General features: G+C 39.9%; 1 protein-coding gene across 1 annotated transcript in view; it reads left to right on the top strand.

The window, feature by feature from the left end:
* Window positions 1-19,258, top strand: part of LOC120735596 (synapsin-3-like) — a 124,780-nt gene extending 105,522 nt beyond the window's left edge. Inside the window, exons 10-16 of the mRNA XM_040035037.1 lie at window positions 4,528-4,670; window positions 5,317-5,391; window positions 5,637-5,739; window positions 11,989-12,120; window positions 14,250-14,268; window positions 14,369-14,525; window positions 14,624-19,258. Of these exons, the coding sequence (XP_039890971.1) occupies window positions 4,528-4,670; window positions 5,317-5,391; window positions 5,637-5,739; window positions 11,989-12,120; window positions 14,250-14,268; window positions 14,369-14,525; window positions 14,624-14,747 (753 nt within the window). The 3' untranslated portion in view covers window positions 14,748-19,258. The remainder of the gene's footprint in view (window positions 1-4,527; window positions 4,671-5,316; window positions 5,392-5,636; window positions 5,740-11,988; window positions 12,121-14,249; window positions 14,269-14,368; window positions 14,526-14,623) is intronic.
* Window positions 19,259-21,534: the final 2,276 nt, after the last annotated feature.

The following is a 21,534-nucleotide window of genomic DNA, read 5'->3' as shown; positions in this document are numbered from 1 at the left end:
AGCGAATGTTAATCTGAGCAGACACAGTTAGTATAATGTTACTGCATTAGATTGGGTTTTTTATGTAATTTGGCTGTGCTGTGTTTACATAAAATTTCTGCATGTCACAAATGAAGTACAACTTACATGTCAATGTCTAAAGTTTGCTAACACTAGCTAGCAGTAGGCGCTATAAGCTACCACTATGGTGGAAAACTTATGAGTAATGAAATGAGCAAAAGTTGGATTCAATGTTTTGCTTGAGAGAGGAAGAAGAGTTACTTTCTGTTAAAAAATGTCTGTATTGGATCTTAATCGGTAAGGTGTCTTTTCAGGTTTTACAGTGACGTGACAGCTAACCATGTGATATTAACTTGTCTGGCATTATGAACATATGATGCTGACGGGTCACGTGAAAAAGGCCCTGACCGGTTGCAAACGGTTTATGATGGGGCTGTCAACGTTAACGCATTAATGCGCATTAATCCATCGTCATGAGCAACGCAGTTAACATTTTTATTGAAATTAACCCATCTGGAGCGCAGACTGACTCAAAATCCCTGAAATGTCACTGTCAGGGCATTTCGGGCAGTTTGTACAGGGAGTGCAGAATTATTAGGCAAATGAGTATTTTGTCCACATCATCCTCTTCATGCATGTTGTCTTACTCTAAGCTGTATTTGCTCGAAAGCCTACTACAAATTAAGCATATTAGGTGATGTGCATCTCTGTAATGAGAAGAGGTGTGGTCTAATGACATCAACACCCTATATCAGGTGTGCATAATTATTAGGCAACGTCCTTTCCTTTGGCAAAATGGGTCAATAGAAGCACTTGACAGGCTCAGAAAAGTCAAAAATAGTGAGATATCTTGCAGAGGGATGCAGCAGTCTCAAAATTGCAAAGCTTCTGAAACGTGATCATCGAACAATCAAGCGTTTCATTCAAAATAGTCAACAGGGTCGCAAGAAGCGTGTGGAAAAACCAAGGCGCAAAATAACTGCCCATGAACTGAGAAAAGTCAAGCGTGCAGCTGCCAAGATGCCACCAGTTTGGCCATATTTCAGAGCTGCAACATCACTGGAGTGCCCAAAAGCACAAGGTGTGCAATACTCAGAGACATGGCCAAGGTAAGAAAGGCTGAAAGACGACCACCACTGAACAAGACACACAAGCTGAAATGTCAAGACTGGGCCAAGAAATATCTCAAGACTGGTTTTTCTAAGGTTTTATGGACTGATGAAATGAGAGTGAGTCTTGATGGGCCAGATGGATGGGCCCGTGGCTGGATTGGTAAAGGGCAGAGAGCTCCAGTCCGACTCAGACGCCAGCAAGGTGGAGGTGGAGTACTGGTTTGGACTGGTATCATCAAAGATGAGCTTGTGGGGCCTTTTCGGGTTGAGGATGGAGTCAAGCTCAACTCCCAGTCCTACTGCCAGTTTCTGGAAGACACCTTCTTCAAGCAGTGGTACAGGAAGAAGTCTGCATCCTTCAAGAAAAACATGATTTTCATGCAGGACAATGCTCCATCACACGCGTCCAAGTACTCCACAGCGTGGCTGGCAAGAAAGGGTATAAAAGAAGGAAAACCAATGACATGGCCTCCTTGTTCACCTGATCTGAACCCCATTGAGAACCTGTGGTCCATCATCAAATGTGAGATTTACAAGGAGGGAAAACAGTACACCTCTCTGAACAGTGTCTGGGAGGCTGTGGTTGCTGCTGCACGCAATGTTGATGGTGAACAGATCAAAACACTGACAGAATCCATGGATGGCAGGCTTTTGAGTGTCCTTGCAAAGAAAGGTGGCTATATTGGTCGCTGATTTGTTTTTGTTTTGTTTTTGAATGTCAGAAATGTATATTTGTGAATGTGGAGATGTTATATTGGTTTCACTGGTAAAAATAAATAATTGAAATGGCTATATATTTGTTTTTTGTTGAGTTGCCTAATAATTATGCACAGTAATAGTCACCTGCACACACAGATATCCCCCTAAAACAGCTAAAACTAAAAACAAACTAAAAACTACTTCCAAAAACATTCAGCTTTGATATTAATGAGTTTTTTGGGTTCATTGAGAACATGGTTGTTGTTCAATAATAAAATTATTCCTCAAAAATACAACTTACCTAATAATTCAGCACTCCCTGTACAAACTTTGTCCATTCTATGCTCCAGATGGGTTAGTTGCATTAACAGTGTTAATCGTGACAATGAATTCACGAGCGTTAATGCGTTAACGTTGACAGCCCTAGATTATGACAGTCGCAAGGTGAAATTGGTCGAGAGACAGTTTCTAGCGACAACACTGCAAACCGGAATGGAGACCAACTTTGAAGGAGAATGTTCTTTGTTTCCAGTTTGTGTCACAGCTTCACAAGTTTGGCAAGTTAGTCAGTTAGCAAACGTTTGCAGACATGTCTGTGTCTTCCTTGCAAACTACAGGCGACCACAGCGGTCTGCTAGTGACCAAAGTGGTTTTAAAAAAAAAATTTTTTGGTGCAGCACTCGCTTTGTGACCAGTTTTACCTAGCAACAGCAAGCAACCACCAAGAACCCCCGACCACTCAGGGAATAGACATTTTTAACACCGAAAACAATAGTTAAACAAGATTTTGGTTACTTCTTCGTCTTTTCTAATTAGCAGTTACTATAAACACATTTTAACTCAACCATGTCTAGTCTTAAATATGTTCATTCTTTTAATACAGTACATCCACTAATAGCAAGCACAAGCACCCTGTACGTGTATTTTAGCGAAGGTCTTGGAATAAAATGTGCTTAAAGCTAACAGAGAAGCTAACATCACACAGACAAAATCCATAATTTCCTTAATGATCAGCAAGCGGTAGAAGTGTTTCAAACTAGGCATTAGTTGTGTTGCTGTTTTCTAAAATCTGATATGGATCCCAAGGATATGCTGTAAGAAAATACAGTCATGTTTTTTTAAATCTGTTGGCTTATTTGAAGCTATTTCATAGTCTGCCTTGTAAGCTCATTTTAGAAAGTCACTGATTTAGCGTCAGCGACATATGTGGGTTTTGACAAGCACGCTCATTATGTAATTACCCATCAAAGTGACAACACTGTTTATGTGACCACATTCACCATCAAAGCTGCCCACCCGTCTTTAAAAAATTAAAATTTACTTTTATTGTTCTGGTGTCATTGGTGTCACTCTTTTCGGATTTTCCTTATTTCTTTTCCTATTGACGTTTTTTTTGTGTTCATTTTCTGAAGGTGGGCTGCATCATTTGAAAACAAAACAAAATCTCCTTGGGATTTCTTTGTTCCACCCAGACAACTTGTCCTTAGTTTTTACTAGTTTGGGGGATTTGAAAGGGCATTAAAGTAAAACTCTTATAAACACACAATTAAACTGTTGCTTAAGACCTCACAAATTGTTGCATGTAGACACAAGTGTCTTGTGCCTTGCCTTTCCATAACCTCTTTTATCTCTCTTTGAAGCACATTACAAAGAAATAGGAGTGTGGGCTAACCCATCAGTGCCATAGCAACAAACTGAACCATTTCGACACTATGTATGACTGTGTTTGCTGTGTTTTTTTTTAACTAAAATTGACCATAAATTGAGGTAACCCTGTCGATGTATATAAATGGACTTCTTGACTAATGGATATGCAACTGTTTAGTCCACAGAATCATCTAAAGTGTTCTATATATTACCATTTGCGGAAAACTTAGTGCCCCAGTGTAAACACAGAAACAGACTTTGTTTGTGGTACATACCATTTCAGTATGGAAAATGGTTGCCTTTAGATGTGCTATTTGAAGAACAGAAAAACAGAAGACGAAACCCCCGAGGAAACATCAACCTCCTGTTTTCCTTATCTGGTTTGTGTTTTATCATGACGGAAGCGCAATGTTCCCATCGCTTCCTCCGTGATGGTGCTAGTGAGAGGGATGGTGATGAGTGAGCGGATGCTCTGCACTGACTCGTTTGGTGCCTGAGACAAGAAAACTTGTAGCCGCACAATAACGTTGGCGATTGATGTGACTGTCTCTTAGGATGCCCAGTTTCCCATTGGAAACACACCTCATTAATCTTTGTATCAACATAAATTAAAATAATAATACCACTCAACAAGAAACATCAGAGTAAGTCTTCTAAAAATATATGACAGCCTTAGTTTACTGCAAATGGCCCTCAGTGGTAATTGTCACTGGAGGAAAATATTTGTTTCCTCTATATTTTACGCTGTCACACCTCATTGTTACCTAATAATCTCACGGTGAAATTGAAAAATTGCTTTGAATTATATGATATAAACATGTTGTGTGTCGATAGGCTCCCATTGCATCATTTCCCTCTTAGTCTGCGTCTGCAGTCTACTGTTTAATAACTGGGAAAGAGGTGATGTAGTTTCAAAGCCGCCCCCGGCAATGTTTCCATACGTGGACCCCTCATTATCCAGCTTGTGTACAAGTGTGAAATTCCTGTGGGATTTTAAAGCAGCCGCTGCCAGTTTCAGCAGCGTCCTTTGTAATTAGCTGCCCGCTAACAAGTGGCGTCTCTCCTGCAGATTAAAGTCGAAAACCAACAGGACTTCCAGGACATCACCAGCGTGGTGGCTCTGGCAGGGACCTACGCCACCACGGAGCCGTACATCCAGTCCAAGTACGATATCAGGATCCAGAAGATCGGCAGCAACTACAAAGCTTACATGTAAGGTGTTTTTTATTGGCTTGCTGCAACCAACCTCTGGTGGCTGTTGGTGGCATTGCAGGTGAATTTGAAAGCAAACATTTTAAGCGTTTTAGTAGGTTAATAGTAGCAAGGCATGTGGAGCCAGTGGGAAATGAACTCTTATAAAGCGTCATCTGGAAAATAAACAGTTTCACCAATAATGGCAAATTATATGTTAAAGTAGCACTTTCCTTGGATTCCAGGCAGTTTTCAGCATTAATGCCTTCATTTTCATGGCCTCGTGCCCCAGCTCCACCCATCTGGAAGCCATAGACATTCCTGTCAGCCAAGCATATTACAACAAAGAATTTGTGCTCAACCTTTTAGCTTTCAAGACTGTATCTGAACAATTGCTCAACCGAAATCGGAGAGGGGGGGGGGCAAAGTAGCCAAGCCTTATCTCATCGTATTTTTTTCCCTGCCCTCACCATTAAACTGTGTCTTTGATTGGCTTTCACACAAACATTATCTAAGTGTGGATTAAAATGGTCATCATTGATGAACTGATGATAGCTTCCCCCTTGAGGGGGAAAAGCAAAAGTTGGGAGCGATTAACTGTTGCTGGAGCATTTTAGCTTGTTTTTTTGCAGAAATATGAATTCATTTCCTGGTGCCCCCCCTTCAGGAGAACATCCATTTCTGGTAACTGGAAGGCCAACACAGGTTCTGCCATGTTGGAACAGATCGCAATGACTGACAGGTGAGCTGGTTCAGAGATTCTCTTGGAAAAATGCAGATCTGTTAAGTACACTGAATCATTCAGACATCTGTGTTCAATTGAATACACTGGCACTACTTTTAAGCATGAATCTGATTATCTCATTGTCCAAAAGTCTTGGAAGCCTTTACTGACATTTATAGCTGTTAAGTCCATTCTTCCTTTAATGATATCTGTAGTGATTATTGGGTTTTAAACAGTCAGCTGTTTGCGTCCCTGTGCTTCAGATATCGTATGTGGATAGACTCCTGCGCTGAGATGTTTGGGGGCCTAGACATCTGTGCTGTGAAGGCCGTGCATGGAAAAGACGGGAACGACTACATTATCGAGGTCAGTGTGTTTTCATCTACAGCTCCAAGGAGAGTTTCAGGAAACAGGGGCTGAAACTTGCTCTTTCGTTGCATTATAGTGTATTTTAGATAAATAAGATCTGTCATCATGTTTCATGAGAATATTGCAGGACATTTGCAAACATAACGGTTGACCAGCAGTTAGATCGCTTCTCAGCAGCATCACAGGGCTAAAGCAGTTTGTGTAAGCGTTACCTTGGATTCATTCTCTTTCCCTGCTGATAATACTTTTCATATCATGGGTGAAAGTCAACCGGGAAGGGTGTAACCAGACTTGCTGGCACATGATCTTCACAGCCTTGAAAGAACGATTAGTCTGCAGACCAAACACGGGCAGCTGAATGAAAACAACATCAGGAGTCAGCGGTTGACTCACTTCATCTTCTAATCCAGTCTGTTTGTTTGAGTCTGCTGGTAAAGTTTGGCAGTGGAAGTGTAGCTTGCAGTTTGTAGACAAATAAAACTGTCATGGCGTGACTTGACGCAACCAGTTTGGTTGGAGGTTTGGGCTTTCAATGTGATGAGCGTGGCAGTAACAGTGCCTGGGACGGGGTTTCCACTGGGGCCACCAGAGGTTCACTGTTCAGTATCTCTATATACAGCATATAACATATGTTACACATAAGCATGGTTTAAAGGTGCAGTCTGTGGGGCTTTTAGGTCATTTAAGAGGGGCCAAAAGAAGAAGGTGGAACTCATAAATATACATCGATTAGTGTGTAATTGTCTGAATGCAGGTGCCTCATGTGTTCAGGTCCTGTCTGAAAATTTCAGAACATATCTTTACTTGTTCAGATTCATCAGAATCAGAATCAGAAAGGGTTTATTGCCAAATGTTGAGCAGGTTTACAACATTAGGAAATTGCTGCGGTGCTTCAGTGCAAACATACTGTCATAAATTACGCTAAAATAGACATGAAAATAAGAATAAGAATTAAAAGTGCTAAGTAGATAAGAGAGTTGAGACTCACCTTGATCATCTGGGTTTTTGAAGTGCACTCAAACACTTTATCCTATTTAAGATTTATACTATTTAACATTCACATGCCAATAGATGCATCAGAGAGCAACCTGGGGGTCGTATTGTGCCTGCACCCTGCAGACAGTATCATGCATGCAGACTGGAACAGCCAGGGATGGAAAATACAATCTGACATGGCAAAGGTTAGCATAGCAACACATCTATGTTGCTATCATTGTCTGTTAGATTAGTTGGATAAATTATTGTTGGTCATTCACATAACATTCTTACATACTTTTTTTTTCCAATAATGACATGAGAAATATAATTCATTTATTTAGAATATGTGTTATGGGGCTTTATGGGTCAACTCACTTTATTTATCACTATTAAATAAAGAAAATCATTTAATAGTTACGCACACACGCCATCTCCAGCAGCCTTACAGGTCTCACAGCCCCAACAGAAGGAATAACTTGCACATATATGTTACTGTGATGAGCTTCCCTGGAACTCACACTTTCTGTATGTCTTTTGTTCCACTCCAATAATTTGTTGTAATGCTTATTGATTCTAATCAAGGTTGTCAGTTTATTTATTTCTTTTTTTATATATTTGATTTCTGTCCTTTTTAAAAAATATCTGTTTATATAAAATCGTAAATACCTTACCCAGAAATGCACATTTTCCTTTAACAATTATTCCCAGGGGCGAAGCAAGAGACAAATAGTTGTGTGCAATCAGTTTTGTTTTTAGAGCAGCTTCCTATGCCTTCAAGTCTGAGGAAATGAGCCAGTCTGGACATCTGAAATGCCCAAACTTAGGATCAGAACATGACATCACTCTGGTGACTATCTGTGTGCTGGGAGAGAGCGGTTGTGAGAAAGCAAAAAAGACCTCAAACTATCCCAGGAAGTATCTATCAGCTCCCCAGGGGCGTGTAGTCTCAGTACTAGGCTGCTACGACAGAGAAACCCACGACACAGTCAAGTAGCAGTGTTTCCTGACAAGCATTACTTCCTCCTCCTTTACTCCAACCCTAGATGGAATTTAATTAAGTGCGACGTTGAAGAGCTGTCGGCCGTCACAGTCAGAAACTGTTTTCTTTCTTTCAGTTTTTTTGCGTCAGAACAAAGACAGCAGCCGTAACACCTCACCCTAATGCACAGTAATGAGCTCAGAAGCACTTCATTAACACATTACTGCAGCTGGTATCAACATGAGGCAAACTCCAGCTTGTGTCACTTCACTGGAAAATGTATAAATAATAGGGGTGCAGTATTGTTATGTAACATGACACAGTGCACCACAGCGTTTGACAAAATGACGTGACAGAAAGTATTTTATATACACAGCTGATCTGACAGGATGTGTCAGCCACATGACATGAAGTAGAATGGCTGTGCTGGTGTAGTCAGTGTCAGTTAGTCCATCTCTTTGGGCAAGACTGTGAAGATTGTTGCGGACCAATCAAAACACGTCCCATAGCAACGGCACTCCCTAGTGGCAGGAGCCTCACCACACCACAAAAGTGTGGCTTGAGTAACACAACAACGACCAAACACTCAATGGATGCCAGATCCCAGCGCAGCTGTGCATCCATGAGGCTTCCCATCCCACAACCCACAGGACCCAGAAGACCCGCCGTCAGATTTTGGTTGCGCGTCCCCAAAGGACACTTGCTGAAGTCCCAGCACATGGGGAGCCTACACAGTAGCAGGCACATAATACTATAAAGAAACTTTATTTAATTTAGCACGTGTAAATTCAACAGACTTTACATAAAAGGTAGGTCTACGATGCCTTAAGGCAAGAAAAACAACAAAACTTTCTAAGTCTTTGAGATTATCAGTACAAAAAAAGTTTTTTAAATTACAATGTCAAATGTAATATTTTTCTACTGGTCCACAGAAACAACACAAAACTTAAAGGGCTAATGTTATGCCTAATAATGATTAGAACATTGTTGGCCTAATTGTAAGAAAATATCATTATATTACAGATTCAGCCATCGGGAGTGACTTGATCTGTTGACAGAGATATTTCAGATATTGTGCCTTCAAGCTAGCAAAAGAGAACAGCACACATGTTGCTATCTTGAAGCTAAAGTTGTTTTCCCAGAAATGGATGACCCTCTGGCCAGCCCTGAACTTCAACTGCACCATCATTTTCAACGAGCACATTTCACTTTTGCTCTGTAAACATTTGCCATGCAGCCCGATATTGTCCAGAAAACACAAACCTTTGCTGCTTAGTAAAAGTACAGGACAACACCTCTGTGTTCCAGTGGTGAAAGAACTACAGCAGATCCAGTCTTCTGTTAGATGACTCTGTATCCTAATAAATCAGCAGGGTGGATCCCGCTTTAGCTTGCCACCGCACGCCGTTTGAAGTGGGGCCTGGCGGTCTTTTACCAGGCCTGCATTCAGTCCCCTGTGGTAATGACTCAACTGGCCAAAACACCGTGCCACACCCGACCTCGCTGCCAAATCCTAGCCAAGAAGCTGGGTACACACAAAAAAGGGGGAGCTTTAAAGGGTTCTTTAGCTTGGGAAGTGGTTCTGTGCAGAACAGAGAGATCCCAAACAGCTGTGAAAAACAAAGAAAATGAGTGGAAAAGACGACTAGTTTGGGTGTCCTCAGTTTGTTATAGGCGTTCTTAGAGGCTCTTTTAAATAAAGCTTTTGATTTGCTTTCAATTTTTTGTCATCAAATGTGGATTTTTTTAATCAGTTTAGATTGTGCTTGCAAAGGAAAAACCTCTCTTGTTTTAGTCATTATGAGTGACAGATTGTTCCACGACTTTTCAACGATTAGCTTTTTTGAGAAAGTTGTTGCAATGTGTAGCAAGCCCACAAAAGAAACAGCCCTATAATGATATGCAAAAAAAAGCTTTAAATTAATAAGAAATAAAATAGATGAATTTAAACCTACAACTGCCTTTGGGTGCTCTCTTCCTTGCTGGGTGTCGTTTCAGTCCGAGTTTCTGTTTCTTGTATTACGCAAAGAAATCATTAAATAAATCTTACACTTTGGTCCGTAGTTTGCTGTACTAAGGCTTTTGTAGCTTTGCCTCTGTATACCACTACAGTGGATCTTAAATCAGATAGTTAATATGGAATTGAAATGCTGTATTTCAAGGGGTTTTACAAAATTATTAGATGAAGTTTTCAGGATTTATATTTTTATGCAAATCCCCCATTTTCAGAATCTTAACAAATAATTGGACAATTGACTGAAAAGCTGTTTCAGGGCGAGGTCAGGCCTGTTGCCTTGTTTTGGAGGAACCAAATCAAAAATCTACCCTTCTAAATTATTTACATTGGGAGAAGCAGCTTCACCATAGCTCTCAAGCCAAGAACACACGCAAGGAGGTAGCAAGTGATGATGTGCAAACCACTGGTTACACTCATAGACAGTATAAGACATGAACTTAGCCATAGTTTCTGGTCCTGGTCCTGTTTTGGAGCATCAAGTTGAACATTTCCCCGTTGCCATCTTTGCAACATAGAAAACACTGTGGATCAGACGGTGAAACTGGCGAACGGCTTGTTATTGAAAACTCATTAGCTGGCGATGTGTCGATTCCGTACCATAACTAATCCTCAGTTTTTGGAACCAAAATTTACAAAAAAAGACTTCAGTATGGCCCAAAACAAGTGAACGAGCCAGCAGGAAAGTGTTTAGGGACAGAAAGCCATTTCTTCTTTTTGCAGCCATAGCGATCACCTTATGATAACCTTAAACAGATTGCAGGTCTTAGACGCCAAGTTTTTTTGCTCTGGAAAGCTACCTCCACGTTCTATAGATCAAGAAGGCCAGATTAAAAAACTTGTACTGTTCTGAAAAGATTAACTTGTAAAAGAATGATGGGAGAAAAAGCGACCACATCGTCAGTCAAACATGGTGGAGGCGGTGTTATGGTATGGACAGCTGTTTAAAAAGAGCCTAAAGAACAACTCTAGCCTGTGTGAAAACAACAAGTGGCTGCTCTGCATCGTACCCCAATCACCCCGAACCGGTCGGAGCAGCTGGTTGCGCCTCCATGAGCCTGGATCTGCAGGTTTCCTCCTGTTAAGTGTAAATTTTTCCCGCCCACTGTCATGAGTGCTTGCTTAAAAGAGGTCGTTTGATTGTTGTTTTTTTCTCCACATTGTTTTAGGCTCTTTACCTTGCAATATAAAGCACCTTAAGGCGACTGTTGTGAATTGAAGTGAGTTAAGTCTTTGCCTGCATCAGTATCTTGTGCCATAATAAGTCGCATTCATTTGAATCTAAGCAAACACCAAGTGTGTGCTAAGAGGCCAGTTTGTCTGAAATTGGACTAAAGAACATTTTTGGGATTTAACTGATACCACTAATAAAAACAACTTCAGCCACAGAGAGCTCCAGTACAGTCTAATCTCTGCCTGGCATATGCTGTGTACCAGAGGATAAGCACACACACATGCATGCATGCCTGCTGATGTGTTTACAGCCTGCAGCTTGGGTGCGGTGCAGCAGCTTCTTCCACCATGATGGGCATCTACATCCTAGCCAGCAGCAGCAACACTCCTTTGCTCCTGTTTGTTTTGGTTTTTAGGGAGGAGGACAGCAGGTCTCTGAGCCTCATGAGGCCTGTGGTTCTGCAGCACACATGGACCTGCATGTGAGCTCAAGTGCTGGGAAAAAACATTTTTCCTTGTTTTTTTTTTCTTTTTTGATTATTTTAATTATTTGTGTGGCAATGGGTTTGGTCTATGCCCTTCAAAGTCATGCCCCAGCAACATAATATTTACAGATGGAGCCACTTTTTTTTGCAGATCACTGGAAATTCTAACTTTGGCTTCTTGTGTGTGTTCAGATAAACCTATTTAGTTTATCCAGAGCTTAACTAGAGAAGCCTGTGATCAGTCAAAATTAAACTGTTGTAAAGCTTATATGAGCACACATATAGAGAAATAAACTAAAGCATCTTTTTTCGCTTCTGTTTATGTGATTAATTGCCAGAGCACCGAGACCTCCTGAGACAGAACCTCGCAGTTTTCGTCACACACTTCTTTGTATCCTCCAAACTGTGGTTGCCACAGGGCTGTAAAGCTTGTTTCTGACCCCAACAAACATGTGATCTACACTAAATGACTCATCACGTGTTTCCACACACAGTCTTATCACTAATATCACTTGAGGGTCAGAGTAGAGGAATTCTGAATAAGAGGTAACAGCCTGCCATCTAGTGGGGGAATTTTTACACTTCAGCTGAGGTCTGTTTGTTTTCTGTCTCTGCAGGTGATGGACAGTTCAATGCCTCTGATTGGCGAGCATGTGGAGGAGGATAAACAGCTGATCACAGAGCTGGTCATCAACAAGATGGCCCAGGTGCTGCTGGGAGTTTCCATGCCTCAGCCTTCTACTGTTAAGGTACAAAAAGCTTTTAAACAAGCCACTACTACTACTGTAACTCACTTTTTTCATAGTACCAGGCAGTAATTATAAAAACTGCTACTAATTACAAAACTTTGTTACCACTTCTACCAATAACGCTAATAAAATTTTTTCTACTATGGATACTTATTATCACGTCTGTTAATTAATAATGTTGTCACTGATGATCACTATAACGCTACACAGTTTTACCAACTGCAGTGACTACTGTTGGAGTAGCACTGTAATTACAAGCAGTGCTTGTATGGCCATACTTTCACCTGTATTCACACTGATAATTTTTTTCAGAAATAAAAAACTTAAAATGCACTTTTCCAAATTATTACACACACATAGTTTCAAAAGATTTTATAGGTTGTAGAGAATTGAAAATGGCCATTTGTTGAATTTGCAGCATTAGTAGATCAATTTCACTGAAATCAAAAGTTATTTCAATCAAAAACATCTTAACGGGTCAAGTTACATATGAACATAGGACCCCTTATTTAAAAGCAGTTTTACAATTCTTGCATCCATGGAACTTGTAAATTTTCGGAAAGTTTCTACTTGAATGTCTTTGCAGGATGTCAGAATAGCCTCCCAGAGCTGTTGTTTGGATGTGAACTGCCTCCCACCCTCATAGTTTTTTGCTTGAGGATGCTCCAAAGGTTCTCAGTAGGATTGAGGTCAGGGAAGAATGGGGACCAGACCATGAGTTCCTCTGCTTTTATGCCGATAGCAGCCAAGGATGCAGAGGTGTTCTTTGTAGCATGAGATGGTGCATTGTCTTGCATGAAGATGGTTTTGTTGCAGAAGGCGCAGTTCTTCTCTTTCTACCATGGAAGAAAGCGGACAGTCAGAAACTCCACATACTTTGCAGGGGTCATTTTCACACCTTCAGGGACCCTAAAGAGGCCAACCAGCTCTCTCCCCGTGATTACGGCTCAAAACATGACTGCACTAACTACTGCACTAACTCCTCGCTGACGACGCAGCTTTGTTGGGACATGGTGGCCGTCCACCACTGCATCCATCTGTACCATCCAGGGTTGCACTGCACTCATCAGTGAAGAAGACTGTTTGAAAATTAGCCTTCATGTAGTTCTGGGCCCACTGCAGCCATTTCTGCTTGTGAGCATTGGTTAGGGGTGGCCGAATAGAAGGTTTATGCACAACTGCAAGTCTCTGGAGGATCCTACACCTTGATGTTCGCAGGGCTCCAGAGGCACCAGCAGCTTCAAATATGTGTTTGCTGCTTTGTTTTGGCCTTTTAGCAGCTGTTCTCTTAATCTGATGTATTTGTCTGACAGAAACCTTCATCATTGTGCCTTTATCTGTACGAACCCATGTGTGCTCTGACTCAGCCACAAATATCTTAACAGTATGGTGATCACGCTTAAATTTTCGTGAAATATCTAAGATTTTCATTACGTGTCCAAGGCATTCAACTATTTCACGCTTTTCAGCGGCAGAGAGCTCCGTTTTCCTTCCTATATTGCTTAAAAATGGTGGTCTGCTTAATAATGTGGAACATCCTTCTTTAGTAGTTTTTCCTTTAATTGGGCTCACCTGGCAAACTAATGATCACAGGTGTCCGAGATTGATTTCAGTCATCCAGAGAGTCCTGAGACACAATTGCATCCATGGGTTTAATTGAAAAACAACTTTTTTAATCTTTATGACACTTAAACACAATTTTCACAATAATTTGGAACGCTGTGTGTTTCTAGACTAGCATCTGAATTAATGCTATTTCAGCATCTATGGTCACTTCACTAGCGCCCTTGTTTTTTTTTGTTTTGTTTTCAAACTGTCATTACATATAGTATAGATTACTTATTGTTGGTTCATCAACAACCATATAGCTTGAAGCCGGATTGGACCATCTGAAAGGAAACAGCAGGAGGAAAGCTCTGTGATGGTTTGGGGTAGGATATGTTGGAGCTGATCATCTGTGGCATCAACCTGAGTTGATGTATTTGCAAAGACAATCAAAATGTCTCATCGTGGAAACTGTTTCCTTTCCATGTTTTCAAAAATGTGTTGTTGTCATGGTGTTAGCAGTAAAATTTCAAGCATTTTTATGTAAATGATGCTATATCTGTGTCTTTTTGTGTCTTCTTCAGACCACGCAGCCCAGACGAGGTAAGTAAAGTGCTTCATTATGATTCATTGCCACTACCTTCTGTGGTAATACAGTACAGAGAAATAATAAGCCTGTGCATCACGTGTTCATGTATGGTAGGGGGACATCGTTCCGCTTCTGCCTCTCCATCTCAGTCGGCCCAGGGATCCCCTCAGAGAGCCCGGTCCGCCACTACGTCTCCCAGCCAGGCGTTCCAGCCCGGTCCCATCCCTGCCTCTTCTGGACCTGGAGCTGGGAAACAATCACCGCAGCTGAAGTAAGTCAAAGCTGGGGTTCTGTTAATCTCACACATGACTTTGCTTACGATGATTTTCCTCGTCGGGTAGCTAAACCGTCTTCGTCTTCGTCGCGCAGCAAATCGCAGTCGCTGACAAACAGCTTCACGGAGACGTTACGAGGAAGCTTGACCGACGACGAGGCCAAAGCCGAGACCATCCGCTCCCTCCGACAGTCCTTTGCCAGCCTCTTCTCTGACTAAAAACATCCCTACCACCTTCCTCTTCCTGTCATCAGGTTTCAGAAAATAATAATAATTGCTTACTCTGTTTGTTATGGAGTCGCCTCTCTCCTTTCCATGTTTGTGAAGTTTAACACTGGTGCAACCCTCTGTCTTCAAATCAGTGATCAATCTATCACTAGAAAGGCCAGTGGATTTCAGAGGACCTACACCATGTTAACTGGAGATGGTAGATTTTAAGATGTCACCAAACCCCCCGTTCACGTTCTAATTATTCCATATTCAGGTTTAATCTACGAAACTCCTGAAACATTTCTAGTCACTCCAATGTTGTGTTGAAACCTAAAACCTGTCCATAGAAATTGAACTTCCTAGAAAGCAAAACCAGCCAATGGCCTTTTTAGTGGTAGGTGATCACAGTAGATATTCATATTCTCGCTCGTGCTGCTTGGTATATAATTGTTATTCTGCATTCTCTTTGTCCGACCGGTGAAACTATTTCTATGTTCATATTTCTACATTCATGTACATCCGTCTATCTTCAGTTTCTTTATTCGACACACAGCTTCCAAATTGTTTGCAGATGTCCATGGCAATATTCTGATCTGAACCAGTTCCACTTGAGTCATGAGAAGCGTACTGAATCCTCTCGCTTCACCAGCGGTCTCTTAAGCATCTTAGCCAGCAGCAGCATTTCTCAGACATCCGTGTGCTGTAGACACATATTGGCTTATGTAGTGACTCCTCTGCCTTGGCCTAACTTTACCAAAGTGCTTTTTAATAACAAAAAAAGAACAGTTTTTTTTTTTAAGAAACAACCCCCTTAACTTGTTTGAGATCACAATCACACAGAAAAACCTTTGAGCTTGTGATTTTTTTTTAACGAGGTGCAAATGCTGTACTGGCTTACAGCCATCGTCTTCCATCACAGCTCTGCTCTTCCCCAGCAAATTGTTCCTTTTCTTAATCTTTTATGCTTTGTTAATAGCACCGTGGGGTATTTGTTGGTGTGGGGACTGATCTAGCAACTAATACTGGTGAGTCTTTAGAAGCAAACAGCAAGGGTCTGATATTTTAATCATCCGTCTCTTGTTCTCTGTCAGCTAGGATTGCAGCTCATTTATTGTAGTTCTTTTTAGGAGTTTTGCTCTGTAGCAGATATAACCTACGCACACATATACCTGCAGGAATGGCAGCCATCCTCTTCTAACATCCGTCACTGTTTTGGATCTGCATGTAAATGAATGTGATGTGTGGAGCCAACCTGTTTTCTTCCACAGTTTATTTGATGGGAGCTGACGCTTACTTTGAATTTTCTGGGGAAAAAAAAGTGCATTTTTGGGTAACTTATTATGAAATTAGACACCAAGTACTTTTGGTTTATCGTAGATGGACTCTGTAGATTTTCAGCATATTTCGCAAGATGGAATGTGCATACGCAATGAAGCCTTCAAAGAAAAACTCTTAATTGATGACTGATGGCAAATATCTCTTATGACTATTCGTTAGTTTGATCTGAAGGGTATGAAAAACATCTTTGATAGTTTACCAAAGTCTTAAATTTCCAAAATATTCTTTAAAAAAAAAATGTTCAAAAAATAATGAGTGAGCTACAGATTTTAGCTTCTTGTAGCGGCAAGCTCGAAGACACAAACTGACTACATGATTTTGCTTTCCATGCAAAGAACAATCAAAGTATGATACTCTTTTATTGGAAAATTATCAAAATGGTAACGGTAAATAATAGTTTTATCTTGTGACTTAGAATGAGCTTGTAATAGTTTCTCCCACCTTCTATTTAATTCAGAATCTGGATCTTTAGTCGATAAATGATAATCCCAAAGCCAGTGTTAAATGATGAAAGTTCCAGAAAAGGAGAAAAAAGTTAACTAGCCATTTTTGCAATAATTACATTCATTGCAGGAAAAAAAATGCCACCACAGATTGCATATTTATCCTGCAAAACACGGAAACATTACAGTGGCATTGACTAAAGAGAGCATGGCTTAGCAGATGTAAATAAAGTGAATTCAGGCTTCGTTTAGTTTCCTTAGCTTCAGCTTCTACTTATAAATTTAACTAACAGGTTTCTTTCTTCCTTTGAAGCAATGTTACTGTGGTGGCAATTTTTTTCTGCATTTTTCAAATGGCTGGTTCTTGAGATCAACTAGAAAGCTAACTAGCTAGCTAGAATGCGGCTAGTCAGCTAACGGATTTTAGCAGTAGCAGTGTTTAGCAGTGGTTTATTAGCTTGCTACACCAAAGGGGACGCCATGGGTTTGTTAAAAATAAATTAGTAAATTAAACTTAAATATGCATTTCTGATGGAAACGGTTTGAGGCTAAACATACTAGGATACACGAAACAACAGAATAATGCTAACTAAAAATAAATTACATAAAAGTGCTAATTATTCCTAAATAACTTCAAGAAGACCATTTCAAATTTTAGTCTAGCTAAATTTTATTTAAATCATGGCCATTCTATCTTCCAGAGGGGATGTTCCACTTTAATAAAAGCATTTGTGAGTTTTCAATGCTAGCTTGGTCAACTTGGTTGGGATTTCAAATGTCTAAAATTCCACAAATGTATTTATTTATTTATAAAGAGCAGGCTCAATCTGCTCGTGTTAACCACCCTTGATAATTTAAATATTACTTTATTTTTTTAAGTGCTCATTAGGCTTTAAAGTAACAACATTGTGGTTTTCCACTGTAGGCAGTAAGCTAATTCTCCTGTCAGTTGTCATGCTAGGGCAGATAAACACTAATGTAATAATTACTTAGCTTGTATTTTTCATTTTGGAATAATGAAAATATTGACATTGCTTACTGTGATTCTTTTGTTTCAAGTTATCGCTGGCTGTATTAATTCTGACTTTTTGTCAAATTCTCATCTGTAATCTCAGATTTACTGCAGTGTCTTGTGTTAAACACTTTTGCAAGCATCTCGTAGCTTTTGGTACTGTGTCAAAGTGGACCAAATCTGCATTTGATTGTGAGGCCCCTTAAAGGTTTACATTAAATTGTTCCATCTTACCTGTAAAGATTATTGCCACTTCATATATAATACTGCAGTGTGATAAGCCATAACCAAACCGTGAGTATTTCCTATCCCTTATGTGCCACGCAATAATGGCTGTGACGTTGCTGAAAAATTGAAATGTTAACTTTAAACACTGTGTCTATAGCCTAACTTGTCCTGGAGAGAAACAGCAGTTACTCTTTCTGGATATCAAGGTTATCTCAAGATATAATTATTTGCTCATTCTGTCAGGGTGAAAGATGAAAGAACTATGATGTCACTTTTCTCACATTTTGGGTTTAAAATACAGTTTAGGATCTGGCATGTTCCATAAATCTGTTTTATTGGGTCAAATTATAAACAATGACCGGACATCAAATAATTTTAGTTTTGTCACTACTGTAGGTTTGCTTCCCTTTTGTCTGAGGGTCAGATGTGGACCCGTACCTGATAGTTTCTGAGCTGATTTAATTGGAACTGAGCTGCAATGTTGATTGGTAACTACCTCAAGTTCAGCAGTGCTCTGCTGAAACTGACAATAGAGTGGTAGTACTGGACAAGATTTTGTGCACTGAGCATGGCTTCATGTTATAACTGATGTGCTCATAAAACAATAAACCTGCTGTGGTAAAACAACATCTAAGTGCAGAAGGAATGAGAGGAATACAATTTTGTTAAAGTCAAATATCGAGTCACACATTTTAAAATTCTTTGTCTCAAAATTTCCCCCCCAGTTTATACATTTCTCCAGTTTTTCAAAATTTTATTTAATTTTATAAATTGTCTTTCCTCTTTCATAACATGTCAGTTAAAGAAAACATTTTGTAACGTGTTACTAGAATGCAATATAAATTGAAATGATTTGGGCTCTTGAAGGTATCTGTGTCAAAATCTTATTTGAATATTGTATCTTTATTATTTCAAGTGATGTTGTGCTTACTATACTGTACATGTTACAGATTTCATATTTATGACAGATATTTTGATGTCACTTTTCAGAATTTTACTTCCTTTATGATGAAACATAGACTGTATATCAAAGATGGACATGGCCACTGCGCTAGCATGTGTTGGTTTGTAGTTAACAATCCCAGAGCTTTCACTTTCACATTTTGGTCATCAACATTTTGGTCTTTTGAGTGTATTTGGAGCTGATTAGTTAACACTTAGACTAGCTAGTTAGACTTGTTACCAAAGTGCATCCGTTATTCACTGTGATATTAATTTGGATGCCAGTTTTTGCTAACAACAGGCTTAAACCAAATGTGTAAACATAAAAAGGCTGTCCCCCTAAAACCCCTAATGCTGGAAAAGCAAGGATGAAATTACAATTAGGAGGTTAGCTTACTGTCATTAACAACTTAACCATGGGCTAAAGCACTGCTAGCTTTAAATAGACTTAAAGCTAGCATTTAAGACCATAAATACATCAAAGTGTGAGAATTTTCCCATTTCTTTTACAATGGAATTTCTTTTTGAATCCAGTAGAGTCGCCCCCTGCTGTCATTTAGAGAAAATGCAGGTTTAAGGCACATCCTCACCAGCTTCACTTTTCATGTCCATCTTTAACATACAGTTTGTGGGTTTAAAAGGGCACTCTCACAGGTATTTACGCCCCAGGTTTACTTCTGCTCGCTCTCTTTGTCTCTATAGATGTAAGCATTTCTAGTAATCCCAAAAGGTTGATTCTGTTCTGGATGTAGCGTTTTCAGTGGGAGAAATAGGTTTCCCCAACCTTGTAAACAGGACATTTGCAGAATAACTGTCACTTGAAATGTACTGTTTCAGATTGGGGAAACCTGCAGTCAGCTGAGACTGAAGACGTCACTCGGATGAGTGAGGAAATGTTTCCCCCACTGAAAACACTACGTCCAGAACAGAATCAACCTTTTTGGATTTACTTACCTGGACGATTGAGCATGCATCAAGACATTTCTAAGAATAGTTCACATATCATTTGTCATCGTAAAGAGAGAGGTGTTTGAGTTAAGCAGGTTGATAGCTATCTCAGCCAATCACAGTGCCAGATTCACCTGTTTCTCCCAAAACAGGTCGCTGATGTCACCAGTGCTATATCTGGGAACTTTTACAGTGTGTATGGAACGTATGCTCATTTCATAAAGCTTTTTTTTTTAATTTCCCCAACATTGTTTTCATTTAATATATAATTTGGAGCAAAGGTAATACTCTGCTACCGGGGTTGGCTCATCATGATTTGCTCTGGGTGTGTTGAAGTGATGCATAGTGTAAGACTGAATTAATATGCAGCCACAGAGACTTACAATGAAATACAGCTATTACTGAAAGCAAACTCAACTCTACTTTAATGTGGCATATGTACATGAGAGAAATAATGCCGTTGCACGGGTTCATTTGCCAGTTTTTGAGTTCACTGTGTCCCTTCCTCTCTGCTGAATGGTGGGTGATATTGTAAGTGTATTAATGTTGTGTATATTGGTGTAAATGTGGCATGAAAACCAACCCCTCTTGTGTGCCTCAGGTGTATAAATTTAGGCGTTATGTGATCTCGATGTCTGGCTGCTTATTTGTGAGAAGTGTGATGTAATTTATTAGTATTAACATTATTTCTGTACTTTTGTTCTTTTGTCTGAACGAAAGATTTCTGTTAATAAAGTAAAAACTTTTATTATACCTGTTGCAGTGCATTCCAGTCTCTATCAGTCATCTGCTGAGCTCCACTTGATCAGATTTGAAGGTTTTTTTCTCCATTTATGGTCATTGAAACAGAACGTTTGGCTATTACTGTACTTTTAAAAGCCCTGTTTGAAAAACGCAACTTTCAGAATATGTAGCGATAATCCCAAAATCCTTTCATCTTGGATTATTACCCTTTTTTTATTTCTCTTGGCATGATGCTCAGGGTGTTAAAAGCTGTCTGGCAACACAAGGCCAAGGAGAAAGAAACCTGCCGGCATCCAGTGCTTCTTTTCATCTGCTGCCCACTTCACGTCAGGTCCAGAAATTAATTGTGTTAAGAGATGATATTAAACACACTCAGCTGTGAATATGTCACTGAGCACACACGAACGTGTTATAAATTCTCAAACAACACGATCATCATCCAGGTATTACTACTTTACGACCGAATGTGACTGCCAGACTCGAAAGCCCAGCTTTAAGGAGTAAAGTACTCGAGAAGAACTGAACTGAGACGATCGTATTTTTGTGGCCAACCTTAAATTCAAACTACAGTATTTCTTTTCCCCCTTTTCCTAATCACTTTGGCGCACTAGAATAAAGTGTAAACAGATGTAGGCGTGTAAAATGTCTGAACTTAGAACAAATTTTGAACACTTCTTCTTGTACCGATGTAGTTGGTAGTGTTACTTAAAGTATGCAGGTCCAAATAAAAGCTGCGATGTTTAGGTTAACAAATACAAAGAAAGTTCATGAGGATATTTTTTTCCCGTGCATCCAGTCATGATGAAGTGATGAGCCCTGTTGCCCGTAAACTAAAAAGTACGAACAAATATTTATGACACCGTTACCAACACCACTGATTAAATGATGCACATGTTTCCACATCAAGCAGACACTGATCAGCACTGGCTTTCAGTTAGAGTTGTGTTTCTATTGCGGTTCATTTCCACCGTATGCTGAAAGCATTATGTGGCTCTTGAGCAGCTCTGTGTACATCGCCTAGTCACTACTGTTTTTCTATTGTAGGTTATGAAAACAAAAAAGAGAACCTTTGAGCTTTTAACCTAAAGGGAACACTATGTGTTCATCAATCACTGTGAGTGACCCCATTCACATTACACAC

This window comes from Simochromis diagramma, unplaced genomic scaffold (assembly GCF_900408965.1).
Source record: "Simochromis diagramma unplaced genomic scaffold, fSimDia1.1 OVJJ01000816.1, whole genome shotgun sequence".
Taxonomy (NCBI): domain Eukaryota; kingdom Metazoa; phylum Chordata; class Actinopteri; order Cichliformes; family Cichlidae; genus Simochromis; species Simochromis diagramma.
The sequence above is the reverse complement of the archived record's forward strand: the minus strand, read 5'-3'. Positions and strand labels throughout refer to the sequence as shown.